Raw genomic sequence first — 15586 nt, 5'->3', positions numbered from 1 at the left:
TTTTCTCCTTCAGTTACAATTTAATCCAACGTTTTTACTGTTAGCCGAAGAACTGGCACTTCTTCATGGCCGTTAACTTGTTGCCTAGCAACAAGGCAGTGATTTGTTGCACTAACTTTAATTCACAAAAGAAATCTAAAAAAAAAAACTAACACATGTTGTCTTTTTTGCAGACCTGGTCAGATCCAGGCAAGGCTCGGCGTTCTGCACAACAACCTCCTTTCAGCCAGCAGAGGACTCTGAGGCATGCCTGGATGATTTCTTTGTCTGGATTAGAACAGCAAGTGAAACGCCAGTGAAGGCTGCCATTAAAGTGGTGATGAAATAACAGATGAAAGCCCCATTTTCCCCAAAGCCACCCTTGTCAACATTTAACATGTCTGAAATTGAAAGAAGAAATAAATTTGAACCGTTTGTTACTGTTTCTATTAAACTTATATCACCCTCAACGCAAAACAAAGTAAGCTACCTTAGTAAGTATAAAAAAAATTAGTTAGATAATATTCTTCTGAGCAGATCTTTAGCATTGTTTTTCAGGATGTTTGAGGGCTACTGATGAGAGGTTTAACACACAGACTCATGACTGGCAGGAATACCATCTTAATTCTGAAGGGAAAAAGTTATACAGCACAAACGCCATCATTTTCAAAAAGTAGAAACTGGTTAAAAGTTGTAATTTAATGTTATTTTTCTTACAGAGTCAAAATAATACATACAGTCTCAAATATACATATAACACCACTAAGATTTGGGCAAGTATCTTCAACAAGGTCCTATAATTCTGACAGCATATTTGACCACTCTTCTAGTTAACATTGGTAGAGGATTTCTTATTTATTTATAGGCCCAAACTTCTCTTTTAAGCCTCATGGTTTGTTTCCCTGCCCTGTTTCTCATGCCTGTTGTAAATAGTTTTTTTTTTTCATTATTAAAATCTTGTACCTTCCAGTTTATCTGCATTTGAGTCCAGCCTGACAAAGCCAGGCTTCTGTGGACTAGAAGTTGCTTGAGCACCGTTGAAGGCAGTTTTAACAGCAATGTACTCTGAGTCCTGACCAAAAGAGAAGCCTTTTCTTGAAGATGTACACCTCAGAGTTTAACCAATATTTGGAGCTGCTCAAATGGAGAGGTTTTAGGGTCAGTGGGGACAACAAAAACATTAGCAGTTTGCCCACAACGACAGGAATGTTTGGAAGTTCAAAGCTCACGTGCATCAGAGAGGTTGTAACAGACTTTAAGCTAGCGCTAGCTGCTATTAGCTTCACAGACAGCCCAGTAACAGGGTTCTGTGGCGCTCTGTTTCCTTGGAGCTGCACCACACAACACTCTGCTGCGTGAATGCAGACTGAAACAGGAAAACAACAGACATGTGTTCAGTCTTTGTTGTTTATAAGTTAATGTTTCAATAAAGGTTTAAGTGTCACAGGAGCAGGATAGTTTTCACACGCCTAGACCACCCTCTTGTTGCTATAGACGGTAATTCCAAGAAAAGTAAAAATCAAAGCAACTGGACTTGGTTACCGTATGGAAAACAAGTCCAGTTGCTTTGATTTCTACTCTTTTTGGAATGACCATTACCTGGATGACTGAGAATCTTCACCAGCATGTAGACGGTAATGTTTACTCCCTGGTTTGTGTTTGTCGGAATGAAATGACCATTTAATTTTGATATACAAGTCTCATGATCGGCCATACTATGAAGAAAAGATGGACTTATAGTCCACAAACTGTTAGTTGGGATCATGTAGTCGAGAGTTTTGACTTACTGTCTTTTTAATTCCAAATGCAAAATTAAAAGCTCCAAAAACTGCTCTGCAAAACAAGTTCAGAAGGTCCTGGTTAGTTCTTTTTAGAAGTGGTACAGTAACAGGATAGTTTTCACACGCCTAGAACCAAGTTCTGGTTCTGATGGTGGATTTAATCTAGAAGGAGAACGAGGCCTCGTCTTTCTAAATAACTCCATGACTTCTCAACCTGCTGCTCCATAGACTTTATATTATGCCTATGTGCTGCTCTGCAGTTCTGCCAGCGGCCTTCAGGGGCGCTAGACCAGCAAGTTGCAGGTCCAGCGCCCCCTGGTGGCTAAAAGTTACACAGCGCTGCTGCTTCAAAGGAGACTTTCAGTTGGACAAACTTCAACAAAGACCGACAAAGGAGACTTAATTTTTTTTTTTTTTGCTTTTATTCCATAGGACTTTGAGGACAGATTAACATGAAATAGATTTCTACAGTACTGTTGCTGCTGCCTTGTTCAAGAGCCACAGGGAGAATTTAGAGGTAAAATCCAGAACTTTTTTGCCTTAAAAGTATTTAAAATGTAAATAAAACTTATTCTTAAAACACGTCTGAGCAGATGAAGCTCAGAGGAAGAGAATTTAGAGGTAAATTCCAGAACTTTTATGCCTTAAAACTATTTAAAACGTTAATAAAGCTAATTCTTAAAACACGTCTGAGCAGATGAAGCTCAGAGGAAGATAAAGAAAGAGGTAAAATCCAGAACTTTTTTGCCTTAAAACAATTTAAAAGGTAAACAAAACTTTTTCTTAAAACACATCTGAGCAGATGAAGCTCAGAAGAAGATAAATAGGTAAAATCCAGAACTTTTTTTGCCTTAAAACTATTTAAAACGTTAATAAAAGTAATTCTTAAAACACGTCTGAGCAGATGAAGCTCAGAGGAAGAGAAAGAAAGACTTTGGTGACTTTTGCTTCAACTTAAAGGAAAACATGGAGGCTTTGGAGCGGCCGGCCCGTCTAGTACTCCTCCCCCTCCTCATCTTCTCCCTCGATGGAGTCGACTCCCACCTCCTCGTAGTCCTTCTCCAGGGCGGCCATGTCTTCGCGGGCCTCGGAGAACTCCCCCTCCTCCATGCCCTCGCCCACGTACCAGTGGACGAAGGCCCTCTTGGCGTACATGAGGTCAAACTTGTGGTCGAGCCGGGCCCAGGCCTCGGCGATGGCCGTGGTGTTGCTGAGCATGCACACGGCCCTCTGCACCTTGGCCAGGTCTCCTCCAGGAACCACGGTGGGAGGCTGGTAGTTGATGCCCACCTTGAAGCCGGTGGGACACCAGTCCACGAACTGGATGCTGCGCTTGGTCTTGATGGCGGCGATGGCGGCGTTGACGTCTTTGGGCACCACGTCGCCGCGGTACAGCAGGCAGCACGCCATGTACTTGCCGTGGCGAGGGTCGCACTTCACCATCTGGTTGGCCGAATCGAAGCAGGCGCTGGTGATCTCGGCCACGGTCAGCTGCTCGTGGTACGCCTTCTCGGCGGAGATGACCGGGGCGTAGGTGGCCAGGGGGAAGTGGATGCGGGGGTACGGCACCAGGTTGGTCTGGAACTCCGTCAGGTCCACGTTCAGAGCGCCGTCGAAGCGCAGAGACGCGGTGATGGAGGACACGATCTGGCTGATCAGCCTGTTCAGGTTGGTGTAGGTGGGACGGCCGATGTCCAGGTTCCTGCGGCAGATGTCGTAGATGGCCTCGTTGTCCACCATGAAGGCGCAGTCCGAGTGCTCCAGGGTGGTGTGGGTGGTGAGGATGGCGTTGTAGGGCTCCACCACGGCCGTAGACACCTGAGGCGCCGGGTAGACGGCGAACTCCAGCTTGGACTTCTTGCCGTAGTCCACGGACAGGCGCTCCATCAGCAGGGAGGTGAAACCGGAGCCGGTTCCTCCACCGAAGCTGTGGAAGACCAGGAAGCCCTGAAGCCCGGTGCACTGGTCCGCCTGAGGACGGAACCAAGATGGAGGCTTCACAACGTTTCTCAGCCCACTTCAGAGGCAGCTGCATTATTCAGCTCACGCTCACCACAACCAGTTAACATGGTCCTCAGACACGCGTCTACCCACCAGTTTGCGGATCCTGTCCAGAACCGGGTCGATGATCTCCTTCCCGATGGTGTAGTGTCCCCGGGCGTAGTTGTTAGCGGCGTCCTCCTTCCCGGTGATCAGCTGCTCGGGGTGGAACAGCTGCCTGTAGGTGCCGGTGCGCACTTCATCTGAGGAGAGACGCTCGTTTTAATCAACAATTTAGTGGCTTCGGTTACGACTGAGGCCTAAAAAAGATGCTATACTCACCGATGACGGTGGGCTCCAGGTCCACAAAGACGGCTCTGGGGACGTGCTTCCCCGCCCCGGTCTCACTGAAGAAGGTGTTGAACGAGTCGTCTCCTCCTCCGATGGTCGCGTCGCTCGGCATCTGGCCGTCCGGCTGGATCCCGTGTTCAAGGCAGTAGAGTTCCCAGCAGGCGTTCCCGATCTGGACGCCGGCCTGGCCCACGTGGACGGAGATGCACTCACGCTGGAGGAGGAAGGAGGGAAAGTTAAAAGATGGAGATAAAAAGAAGCTCAATAAAATCACCACCTACAAGCCCGGTGGAACAAAACGGCTTTCAGCTGGTTTTTAACGATGATCGCAAAATAACTAAAAATGCTGCAAAATACTTCAATTAGCTAATGTGTGCTAATGATGTGGTTTCCATGGCAACAAAGGTTGAGCTGCTCATCTTTACTAGAACAGGGACAGAAATAAACCATCTTTTTCTTTCATTTGCAGCAGAATTTCTATTTTTCATCAGATTTTCTGAAGATGACGGGGATTTCTTAAGCTGGTGGCATAGAAAACGCAACAAAACAAATGACTTCTTAGCAAAGATGGCCTTAAATGTGCTTTCCATGCCAGCTAACTTTGGGACATTTCAGCCTGAAATGACCTGGAGCCACACATGACCCTGATTGGCTCCTGGCTGCATTTCCTCTTTCTCTAGAATAAAATCATGATTTATTGTTCTTCAGTGGGGAAATTGAAATGATAAAATAACATAAAAACCATGATCATTTTTATTAGGGCGGGTCCCGAGTCCGACTAAGCTTTCCTTTACCTCCTCCACTTGCGCGACAATCAATCGATCGTGGCGCTCAACACATTCTGATTGGTCAACGGTCTCCATAAACCCGCCCCCAGCTCAGTCAGCCGGTTCTGTCCGCTGGTCCAAAGTTGTTGCTTAGGCAGAACATGGATACCGGTGGAGACGGAACCGGTGGTAATCAAGCAGCAGCAGAACTTTAAAGGGAAATCCATTTGGGTTCTCCGAGTTCCGCGTTTTTCAAAGGGGTTCTCTGATCACGTGACTGACATCGCGACCGTTTGGATCAACGGCGGGAACTAAAACCGTTAGAGACGTTGGATCAGTTTTAAAAACGCACAAAGACTGACTAACGGCAAAAACGGTGAATATTAAAGCAGTTTTCAGAAAAAAAAAGCCCAAATAAACCTAAAAATGACGAAATTTTCTCCTTATTATATGTTATACTTTCAATTATTTTATACCGTATTGATATTTATGGTTCTCTTTCTACTCGGGAGCAGTGCAACGTAATTTAGCTCAAATTTTCACCGTTAATGTGCAGCTGAACGAAAATAATTTATTGAATAAAGTCTGACTAAGTATTTTTGTGCCTAAAGACGTCAGGAAAAATCAGTAAGTGAACTAAAATCTTCTTCGCAATGCTTCTGCGGAGTTAAAACTGTCGTTTTTGACACAATGAACAACCGGTTCATCTTCCCTGAAATAACTCTACAAGCTTACATTCCAATAAAACTCTCCGTAAACCTTTAAAACTACTCTTACCATGTTTTCGTCGTGGTATAGACTTCAACGGAAGTGTAGAAACCTGGAAAAGTATCTCGGCTTGTTTGTAGCTTCGATGGAAGACAAAATGAGAAAAGTTCGGAAGGTTCGCTCCAAGACTTAAAGTGGACTGTTCCATTAGGCTGTGTGGGGGGGGGGGGGGGTTGGACTTTACCACTGAGGGAGCGAAATCACAAGACCAACTAAAACATGATAAATCAAACCTAAAAAGAAAAAAATATATATTTATAATGTTTTATCAAGAGTCCCATCATTGTATATACTTCATTTATACAGGTTTTATCCGGTTTAAGTCTCCGATTTGATAGTTTTAATGAAGAACTATATTACCCAGAGTGCTATGCAAAACCATCGCCTTGTTGCCTGACAACAAGTTAACGGCCATGAAGAAGTGGCAGTTCTTCGGCTAACAGTAAAAACGTATCGATTAAAAATTGTAACAGAAGGAGAAAATATATAGTTGACCATATATCATTAGGTTTCAATAGATTTTTAGTTTGACTGGCTAAGAAATCTTTAACATTAGTTGTTTTTCCTTGATGTGAAAGAAACTGTTTTTGCTGTCTTAGTTAAAGGAAAATACTAGAGAACTGTCTTTCTATCCATTTACCCATCTTTACCACTGGGGTGAGGAGGGAAATCACAAAATAAACTACACCTAGTTAACTATGAATCTCGCATGTTTGTCAGCCAAAAATCAAAGCCTAAAACAGAGGGATTATTATTATTATTATTATTATTATTATTGCTTTTCTGGAGTTTTAGCTCTAAATACATTTTAAATATATACCATAGATGGATTGAATTGACGCCATCGTTTTTTTCTGTCCAGTATTTGTATCTCAATTCTGCGTCATACGGTCCATTCATCATGATCTGATTTTAGAGATGTGAATTTACTGTTCACATCAAGACTAAACCTGAAGTATTGACAAAGTTAACCAAGGATTTCCCTGTTAAAAATGAGCAAAGTAGATCTGGCTTCCAAAGAGACAAAAGCAGGATATTGTACAAAAATAGCTCTTTAATTTATTTACACTTTTTTCTACATATTTCTACATTTCATAGCCTGAAGTTTTATTTAAAAATCAGACCTATTTGGGCCAGACCGGGCCCGGTACAATAACTAGAGTCACAAAATGCAGCGCCGTCAGATTTAAATATATTTTTAATATAATATATTTATATATATATCTATCAGTAAAATTCTGTTTATAATAGTATCCATCTCTATATTTATTCAGTAAAAAACCCATATCCTGTACTTATAGAACCATTGTTTATCCTGCACTTGCTGCTATTGTACTTCTGGGTAGACCTAAACTGCATTTCGTTGCCTTGTACCTGTACCTGTGTAATGACAATAAAGTTGAATCTAATCTAATCTAATCTAATAATATAATATAATATAATATAATATAATATAATATAATATAATATAATATAATATAATATAATATAATATAATACAGCACACGTTTGTTGCTTAAGAAATTTTTATTTTAATGTGAAACAAACCAAAAATTCTATGATGGTAAATAAAAGTGAAGCTTAGAATGATAAACATTCCATAAACTAGGGCTGGACAATAATTCAATAACAATATATATGGATCGACAGACGTATATCGATGACAGAAAAAAAGGGTCAATAAAAAGTTCAATAGAATAACAGTTTTTCTTCCTTTTGCATTCTAGCCATGTCAGTTAATATTACAGTCATTACATCCTCCCAACCAATCACAAGCGCAGACCCAGGAACGCTTCGTCTCCTTCAAAGAGTTCAGAGAGCACGCATTCTTTCTTAAAATCTAGCAGTTTTTGTAAAACCTTGGTTGAATAAAGGGTTGAGTTTGAATTCGGTGTTTGTGCGTTCTGTATCTAAAAAAAGGTCAAATAAAATAAAATGGCCAGGGCTGCACTTAAAATATACGTTTTGAATATGTTGATAATTATCGATGTGGATCAGTATGATTTCTTTTTTACCAATATGCTTTTGTTCTCAATCATCCAGCCCTGACGTAAACATTATATAAGTACCAATATCAAAAACTCCTGTGGTCCTTTTGTGACAGTCTCAGTGTCCTTGAGTTAGTTTGAAACAGCCATTTGCAGCCAAGGAAAGGAACGTGCAATAAAACAAATTACAGAAAAGGAGAAAACATTACCAGCTTAGTTTGAAGTGAACTACAAGCGACTACTCTAATGTACACAGAGTACATCAGAACTAGCGATGGTAGCGATGACACCTGCTGGATCCTAAACACCATTGCAGGCTACTCATAGCATTTAGTGTTGTATTATTTTATATCTCTTTCTAAGTTATATACATTTAAAATATCTTTGGTAGCTTTAAAATATACAGTTAATAGATGAATTAATGTGTCATAAAAAAGTTTTGGACGACTCCCACTCACGGAACTGATGAGACTGGTGTGCATGAAAAATGAAGGGACAGGCAGAAAAGTTTTATTCTGTTATTACAATGTGTTTAAATAAACAGTAAATTCAATATTCTTAAAATGTTTCATAGGGTCAACAGTAAGAACACTAGAGGAAAGGAGCTTTGGATTGCTGTGCCGATTTCGGACAGCCTTTAACTCCGTCATTAAGCTTTTACAAAGGATTTGTGAGTCAGAAAAAGCTTTGTTAAAGGAGTTTTTTTGGAGAGAATTTTGAAATAACACATGTTTATATGAAAGACATGATGGACTGGCAGCTTCACTCCTTCGTTTCTCACTGGATGCCCCAGTGCAAAGACAATCACTTACCTGAAGGCTTCCTTACAAACTTAAAGAAACATGACAGTTTGCATGGGATTTACGAGAGAGAACAAAAAGGCGAGTTAAGTTAAGGATTTTGTTGATTTTATTCCAAAACCAACAAGCTGTGTCTCTCCTCCGTGTCAGGATAATTAATCATAGTTCTGGGGTTCCGTCTGCCACAGCTTCTTCAGTCTTCTTCTTGTTCCCCTGCATGGTTGTGAGGATGTAATGACTGTAATATTAACTGACATGGCTAAAATGCAAAAGAGTGCTATAATATATTATATTATATTATATTTAAATCTGACGGTACATGTAGGAGCTCTGCAGCACCTGCGGCCCACTTCTGGCCTAGATCCGTGCTGATTTCTGCCCGTTGTGAAAAAAGACCCAGATCCAGCTCGGTTTTACAGATCCGGGCCCGATGCTGTCCTTAAGGTGATGATCTTGTAGAAAAAAGTGTAATTAAATTAAAGAGAAAAAAACGATGGCGTCCATTTTATCCATCTATGATATATATTTAAAATGCATTTAGAGCTAAAACTCCAGTTAAGCTACAATAATAAATAATAATAATAATAATAACAATAATCCCTCTGTTTTATGCTTTGATTTTTGGCTGACAAACATGCGAGATTCGTAATTAACTAGGTGTAGTTTATCTTGTGATTTCCCTCCTCACCCCAGTGGTAAAGATGGGTAAATGGATAGAAAGACAGTTCTCCAGTATTTTCCTTTAACCAAGACAGCAAAACCAGTTTCTTTCACAAGGAAAAAAAAACTAATGTTAAAGATTTCTTAGCCAGTCAAACTAAAAATCTATTGAAACCTAATTATATATATGGTCAACTATTTTCTCCTTCAGTTACAATTTTTAATCCATACGTTTTTACTGTTAGCCGAAGAACTGGCACTTCTTCATGGCCGTTAACTTGTTGCCTAGCAACAAGGCAGTGATTTGTTGCACTAACTTTAAATTCACAAAAGAAATCTAAAAAAAAAACTAACACATGTTGTCTTTTTTGCAGACCTGGTCAGATCCAGGCAAGGCTCGGCGTTCTGCACAACCTCCTTTCAGCCAGCAGAGGACTCTGAGGCATGCCTGGATGATTTCTTTGTCTGGATTAGAACAGCAAGTGAAACGCCAGTGAAGGCTGCCATTAAAGTGGTGATGAAATAACAGATGAAAGCCCCATTTTCCCCAAAGCCACCCTTGTCAACATTTAACATGTCTGAAATTGAAAGAAGAAATAAATTTGAACCGTTTGTTACTGTTTCTATTAAACTTATATCACCCTCAACGCAAAACAAAGTAAGCTACCTTAGTAAGTATAAAAAAATGAGTTAGATAATATTCTTCTGAGCAGATCTTTAGCATTGTTTTTCAGGATGTTTGAGGGCTACTGATGAGAGGTTTAACACACAGACTCATGACTGGCAGGAATACCATCTTAATTCTGAGGGAAAAAGTTATACAGCACAAACGCCATCATTTTCAAAAAGTAGAAACTGGTTAAAAAGTTGTAATTTAATGTTATTTTTCTTACAGAGTCAAAATAATACATACAGTCTCAAATATACATATAACACCACTAAGATTTGGGCAAGTATCTTCAACAAGGTCCTATAATTCTGACAGCATATTTGACCACTCTTCTAGTTAACATTGGTAGAGGATTTCTTATTTATTTATAGGCCCAAACTTCTCTTTTAAGCCTCATGGTTTGTTTCCCTGCCCTGTTTCTCATGCCTGTTGTAAATAGTTTTTTTTTTTCATTATTAAAATCTTGTACCTTCCAGTTTATCTGCATTTGAGTCCAGCCTGACAAAGCCAGGCTTCTGTGGACTAGAAGTTGCTTGAGCACCGTTGAAGGCAGTTTTAACAGCAATGTACTCTGAGTCCTGACCAAAAGAGAAGCCTTTTCTTGAAGATGTACACCTCAGAGTTTAACCAATATTTGGAGCTGCTCAAATGGAGAGGTTTTAGGGTCAGTGGGGACAACAAAAACATTAGCAGTTTGCCCACAACGACAGGAATGTTTGGAAGTTCAAAGCTCACGTGCATCAGAGAGGTTGTAACAGACTTTAAGCTAGCGCTAGCTGCTATTAGCTTCACAGACAGCCCAGTAACAGGGTTCTGTGGCGCTCTGTTTCCTTGGAGCTGCACCACACAACACTCTGCTGCGTGAATGCAGACTGAAACAGGAAAACAACAGACATGTGTTCAGTCTTTGTTGTTTATAAGTTAATGTTTCAATAAAGGTTTAAATGTCACAGGAGCAGGATAGTTTTCACACGCCTAGACCACCCTCTTGTTGCTATAGACGGTAATTCCAAGAAAAGTAAAAATCAAAGCAACTGGACTTGGTTACCGTATGGAAAACAAGTCCAGTTGCTTTGATTTCTACTCTTTTTGGAATGACCATTACCTGGATGACTGAGAATCTTCACCAGCATGTAGACGGTAATGTTTACTCCCTGGTTTGTGTTTGTCGGAATGAAATGACCATTTAATTTTGATATACAAGTCTCATGATCGGCCATACTATGAAGAAAAGATGGACTTATAGTCCACAAACTGTTAGTTGGGATCATGTAGTCGAGAGTTTTGACTTACTGTCTTTTTACTTCCAAATGCAAAATTAAAAGCTCCAAAAACTGCTCTGCAAAACAAGTTCAGAAGGTCCTGGTTAGTTCTTTTTAGAAGTGGTACAGTAACAGGATAGTTTTCACACGCCTAGAACCAAGTTCTGGTTCTGATGGTGGATTTAATCTAGAAGGAGAACGAGGCCTCGTCTTTCTAAATAACTCCATGACTTCTCAACCTGCTGCTCCATAGACTTTATATTATGCCTATGTGCTGCTCTGCAGTTCTGCCAGCGGCCTTCAGGGGCGCTAGACCAGCAAGTTGCAGGTCCAGCGCCCTCTGGTGGCTAAAAGTTACACAGCGCTGCTGCTTCAAAGGAGACTTTCAGTTGGACAAACTTCAACAAAGACCGACAAAGGAGACTTAATTTTTTTTTTTTTTGCTTTTATTCCATAGGACTTTGAGGACAGATTAACATGAAATAGATTTCTACAGTACTGTTGCTGCTGCCTTGTTCAAGAGCCACAGGGAGAATTTAGAGGTAAAATCCAGAACTTTTTATGCCTTAAAAGTATTTAAAATGTAAATAAAACTTATTCTTAAAACACGTCTGAGCAGATGAAGCTCAGAGGAAGAGAATTTAGAGGTAAATTCCAGAACTTTTATGCCTTAAAACTATTTAAAACGTTAATAAAGCTAATTCTTAAAACACGTCTGAGCAGATGAAGCTCAGAAGAAGATAAATAGGTAAAATCCAGAACTTTTTTGCCTTAAAACTATTTAAAATGTTAAAACGTTTTCTTAAAACACGTCTGAGCAGATGAAGCTCAGAGGAAGAACAAGAAAGAGGTAAAATCCAGAACTTTTTTGCCTTAAAACAATTTAAAAGGTAAATAAAACTTTTTCTTAAAACACATCTAAGCAGATGAAGCTCAGAAGAAGATAAATAGGTAAAATCCAGAACTTTTTTTGCCTTAAAACTATTTAAAACGTTAATAAAAGTAATTCTTAAAACACGTCTGAGCAGATGAAGCTCAGAGGAAGAGAAAGAAAGACTTTGGTGACTTTTGCTTCAACTTAAATGAAAACATGGAGGCTTTGGACCGGCCGGCCCGTCTAGTACTCCTCCCCCTCCTCATCTTCTCCCTCGATGGAGTCGACTCCCACCTCCTCGTAGTCCTTCTCCAGGGCGGCCATGTCTTCGCGGGCCTCGGAGAACTCCCCCTCCTCCATGCCCTCGCCCACGTACCAGTGGACGAAGGCCCTCTTGGCGTACATGAGGTCAAACTTGTGGTCGAGCCGGGCCCAGGCCTCGGCGATGGCCGTGGTGTTGCTGAGCATGCACACGGCCCTCTGCACCTTGGCCAGGTCTCCTCCAGGAACCACGGTGGGAGGCTGGTAGTTGATGCCCACCTTGAAGCCGGTGGGACACCAGTCCACGAACTGGATGCTGCGCTTGGTCTTGATGGCGGCGATGGCGGCGTTGACGTCTTTGGGCACCACGTCGCCGCGGTACAGCAGGCAGCACGCCATGTACTTGCCGTGGCGAGGGTCGCACTTCACCATCTGGTTGGCCGAATCGAAGCAGGCGCTGGTGATCTCGGCCACGGTCAGCTGCTCGTGGTACGCCTTCTCGGCGGAGATGACCGGGGCGTAGGTGGCCAGGGGGAAGTGGATGCGGGGGTACGGCACCAGGTTGGTCTGGAACTCCGTCAGGTCCACGTTCAGAGCGCCGTCGAAGCGCAGAGACGCGGTGATGGAGGACACGATCTGGCTGATCAGCCTGTTCAGGTTGGTGTAGGTGGGACGGCCGATGTCCAGGTTCCTGCGGCAGATGTCGTAGATGGCCTCGTTGTCCACCATGAAGGCGCAGTCCGAGTGCTCCAGGGTGGTGTGGGTGGTGAGGATGGCGTTGTAGGGCTCCACCACGGCCGTAGACACCTGAGGCGCCGGGTAGACGGCGAACTCCAGCTTGGACTTCTTGCCGTAGTCCACGGACAGGCGCTCCATCAGCAGGGAGGTGAAACCGGAGCCGGTTCCTCCACCGAAGCTGTGGAAGACCAGGAAGCCCTGAAGCCCGGTGCACTGGTCCGCCTGAGGACGGAACCAAGATGGAGGCTTCACAACGTTTCTCAGCCCACTTCAGAGGCAGCTGCATTATTCAGCTCACGCTCACCACAACCAGTTAACATGGTCCTCAGACACGCGTCTACCCACCAGTTTGCGGATCCTGTCCAGAACCGGGTCGATGATCTCCTTCCCGATGGTGTAGTGTCCCCGGGCGTAGTTGTTAGCGGCGTCCTCCTTCCCGGTGATCAGCTGCTCGGGGTGGAACAGCTGCCTGTAGGTGCCGGTGCGCACTTCATCTGAGGAGAGACGCTCGTTTTAATCAACAATTTAGTGGCTTCGGTTACGACTGAGGCCTAAAAAAGATGCTATACTCACCGATGACGGTGGGCTCCAGGTCCACAAAGACGGCTCTGGGGACGTGCTTCCCCGCCCCGGTCTCACTGAAGAAGGTGTTGAACGAGTCGTCTCCTCCTCCGATGGTCGCGTCGCTCGGCATCTGGCCGTCCGGCTGGATCCCGTGTTCAAGGCAGTAGAGTTCCCAGCAGGCGTTCCCGATCTGGACGCCGGCCTGGCCCACGTGGACGGAGATGCACTCACGCTGGAGGAGGAAGGAGGGAAAGTTAAAAGATGGAGATAAAAAGAAGCTCAATAAAATCACCACCTACAAGCCCGGTGGAACAAAACGGCTTTCAGCTGGTTTTTAAACGATGATCGCAAAATAACTAAAAATGCTGCAAAATACTTCAATTAGCTAATGTGTGCTAATGATGTGGTTTCCATGGCAACAAAGGTTGAGCTGCTCATCTTTACTAGAACAGGGACAGAAATAAACCATCTTTTTCTTTCATTTGCAGCAGAATTTCTATTTTTCATCAGATTTTCTGAAGATGACGGGGATTTCTTAAGCTGGTGGCATAGAAAACGCAACAAAACAAATGACTTCTTAGCAAAGATGGCCTTAAATGTGCTTTCCATGCCAGCTAACTTTGGGACATTTCAGCCTGAAATGACCTGGAGCCACACATGACCCTGATTGGCTCCTGGCTGCATTTCCTCTTTCTCTAGAATAAAATCATGATTTATTGTTCTTCAGTGGGGAAATTGAAATGATAAAATAACATAAAAACCATGATCATTTTTATTAGGGCGGGTCCCGAGTCCGACTAAGCTTTCCTTTACCTCCTCCACTTGCGCGACAATCAATCGATCATGGCGCTCAACACATTCTGATTGGTCAACGGTCTCCATAAACCCGCCCCCAGCTCAGTCAGCCGGTTCTGTCCGCTGGTCCAAAGTTGTTGCTTAGGCAGAACATGGATACCGGTGGAGACGGAACCGGTGGTAATCAAGCAGCAGCAGAACTTTAAAGGGAAATCCATTTGGGTTCTCCGAGTTCCGCGTTTTTCAAAGGGGTTCTCTGATCACGTGACTGACATCGCGACCGTTTGGATCAACGGCGGGAACTAAAACCGTTAGAGACGTTGGATCAGTTTTAAAAACGCACAAAGACTGACTAACGGCAAAAACGGTGAATATTAAAGCAGTTTTCAGAAAAAAAAAAGCCCAAATAAACCTAAAAATGACGAAATTTTCTCCTTATTATATGTTATACTTTCAATTATTTTATACCGTATTGATATTTATGGTTCTCTTTCTACTCGGGAGCAGTGCAACGTAATTTAGCTCAAATTTTCACCGTTAATGTGCAGCTGAACGAAAATAATTTATTGAATAAAGTCTGACTAAGTATTTTTGTGCCTAAAGACGTCAGGAAAAATCAGTAAGTGAACTAAAATCTTCTTCGCAATGCTTCTGCGGAGTTAAAACTGTCGTTTTTGACACAATGAACAACCGGTTCATCTTCCCTGAAATAACTCTACAAGCTTACATTCCAATAAAACTCTCCGTAAACCTTTAAAACTACTCTTACCATGTTTTCGTCGTGGTATAGACTTCAACGGAAGTGTAGAAACCTGGAAAAGTATCTCGGCTTGTTTGTAGCTTCGATGGAAGACAAAATGAGAAAAGTTCGGAAGGTTCGCTCCAAGACTTAAAGTGGACTGTTCCATTAGGCTGTGTGGGGGGGGGGGGGGGTTGGACTTTACCACTGAGGGAGCGAAATCACAAGACCAACTAAAACATGATAAATCAAACCTAAAAAAAAAAAAATATATATTTATAATGTTTTATCAAGAGTCCCATCATTGTATATACTTCATTTATACAGGTTTTATCCGGTTTAAGTCTCCGATTTGATAGTTTTAATGAAGAACTATATTACCCAGAGTGCTATGCAAAACCATCGCCTTGTTGCCTGACAACAAGTTAACGGCCATGAAGAAGTGGCAGTTCTTCGGCTAACAGTAAAAACGTATCGATTAAAAATTGTAACAGAAGGAGAAAATATATAGTTGACCATATATATCATTAGGTTTCAATAGATTTTTAGTTTGACTGGCTAAGAAATCTTTAACATTAGTTGTTTTTCCTTGATGTGAAAGAAACTGTT

At 42.3% G+C, this 15586-nt stretch overlaps 2 protein-coding genes across 2 annotated transcripts; both read right to left on the bottom strand.

The window, feature by feature from the left end:
* Nucleotides 1-2163: 2163 nt before the first annotated feature.
* LOC118563462 (tubulin alpha-1B chain-like) lies at nt 2164-5773 on the bottom strand. The gene is made up of 4 exons (XM_036138404.1): nt 5636-5773; nt 4083-4305; nt 3855-4003; nt 2164-3731 (listed from the first exon to the last, which is right to left on the bottom strand). Exons 1-4 carry the CDS (start codon nt 5636-5638, stop codon nt 2754-2756), a joined length of 1353 nt encoding a protein of 450 aa, XP_035994297.1. The 5' UTR covers nt 5639-5773; the 3' UTR covers nt 2164-2753.
* Nucleotides 5774-11450: 5677 nt separating this feature from the next.
* On the bottom strand, nt 11451-15145 carry LOC118563460 (tubulin alpha-1B chain-like). Its single transcript, XM_036138402.1, has 4 exons — nt 15008-15145; nt 13453-13675; nt 13225-13373; nt 11451-13101 (listed from the first exon to the last, which is right to left on the bottom strand). Exons 1-4 carry the CDS (start codon nt 15008-15010, stop codon nt 12124-12126), a joined length of 1353 nt encoding a protein of 450 aa, XP_035994295.1. The 5' UTR covers nt 15011-15145; the 3' UTR covers nt 11451-12123.
* Nucleotides 15146-15586: the final 441 nt, after the last annotated feature.

Source organism: Fundulus heteroclitus, chromosome 6, assembly GCF_011125445.2.
Source record: "Fundulus heteroclitus isolate FHET01 chromosome 6, MU-UCD_Fhet_4.1, whole genome shotgun sequence".
Classification (NCBI taxonomy): Eukaryota; Metazoa; Chordata; class Actinopteri; order Cyprinodontiformes; family Fundulidae; genus Fundulus; species Fundulus heteroclitus.
Note: the sequence above shows the minus strand (reverse complement) of the source record. Positions and strands in the feature narration are given on the sequence as shown.

Excerpts from the sequence above, each read along its gene's own strand:
- LOC118563462 (XM_036138404.1), bottom strand. Across the intron at positions 4,004-4,082 it reads CCTGGAGCCCACCGTCATCG|ATGAAGTGCGCACCGGCACC; the intron begins GTGAGTATAGCA and ends GTCTCTCCTCAG. Across the intron at positions 3,732-3,854 it reads TGGACAGGATCCGCAAACTG|GCGGACCAGTGCACCGGGCT; the intron begins GTGGGTAGACGC and ends TTCCGTCCTCAG.
- LOC118563460 (XM_036138402.1), bottom strand. Across the intron at positions 13,374-13,452 it reads CCTGGAGCCCACCGTCATCG|ATGAAGTGCGCACCGGCACC; the intron begins GTGAGTATAGCA and ends GTCTCTCCTCAG. Across the intron at positions 13,102-13,224 it reads TGGACAGGATCCGCAAACTG|GCGGACCAGTGCACCGGGCT; the intron begins GTGGGTAGACGC and ends TTCCGTCCTCAG.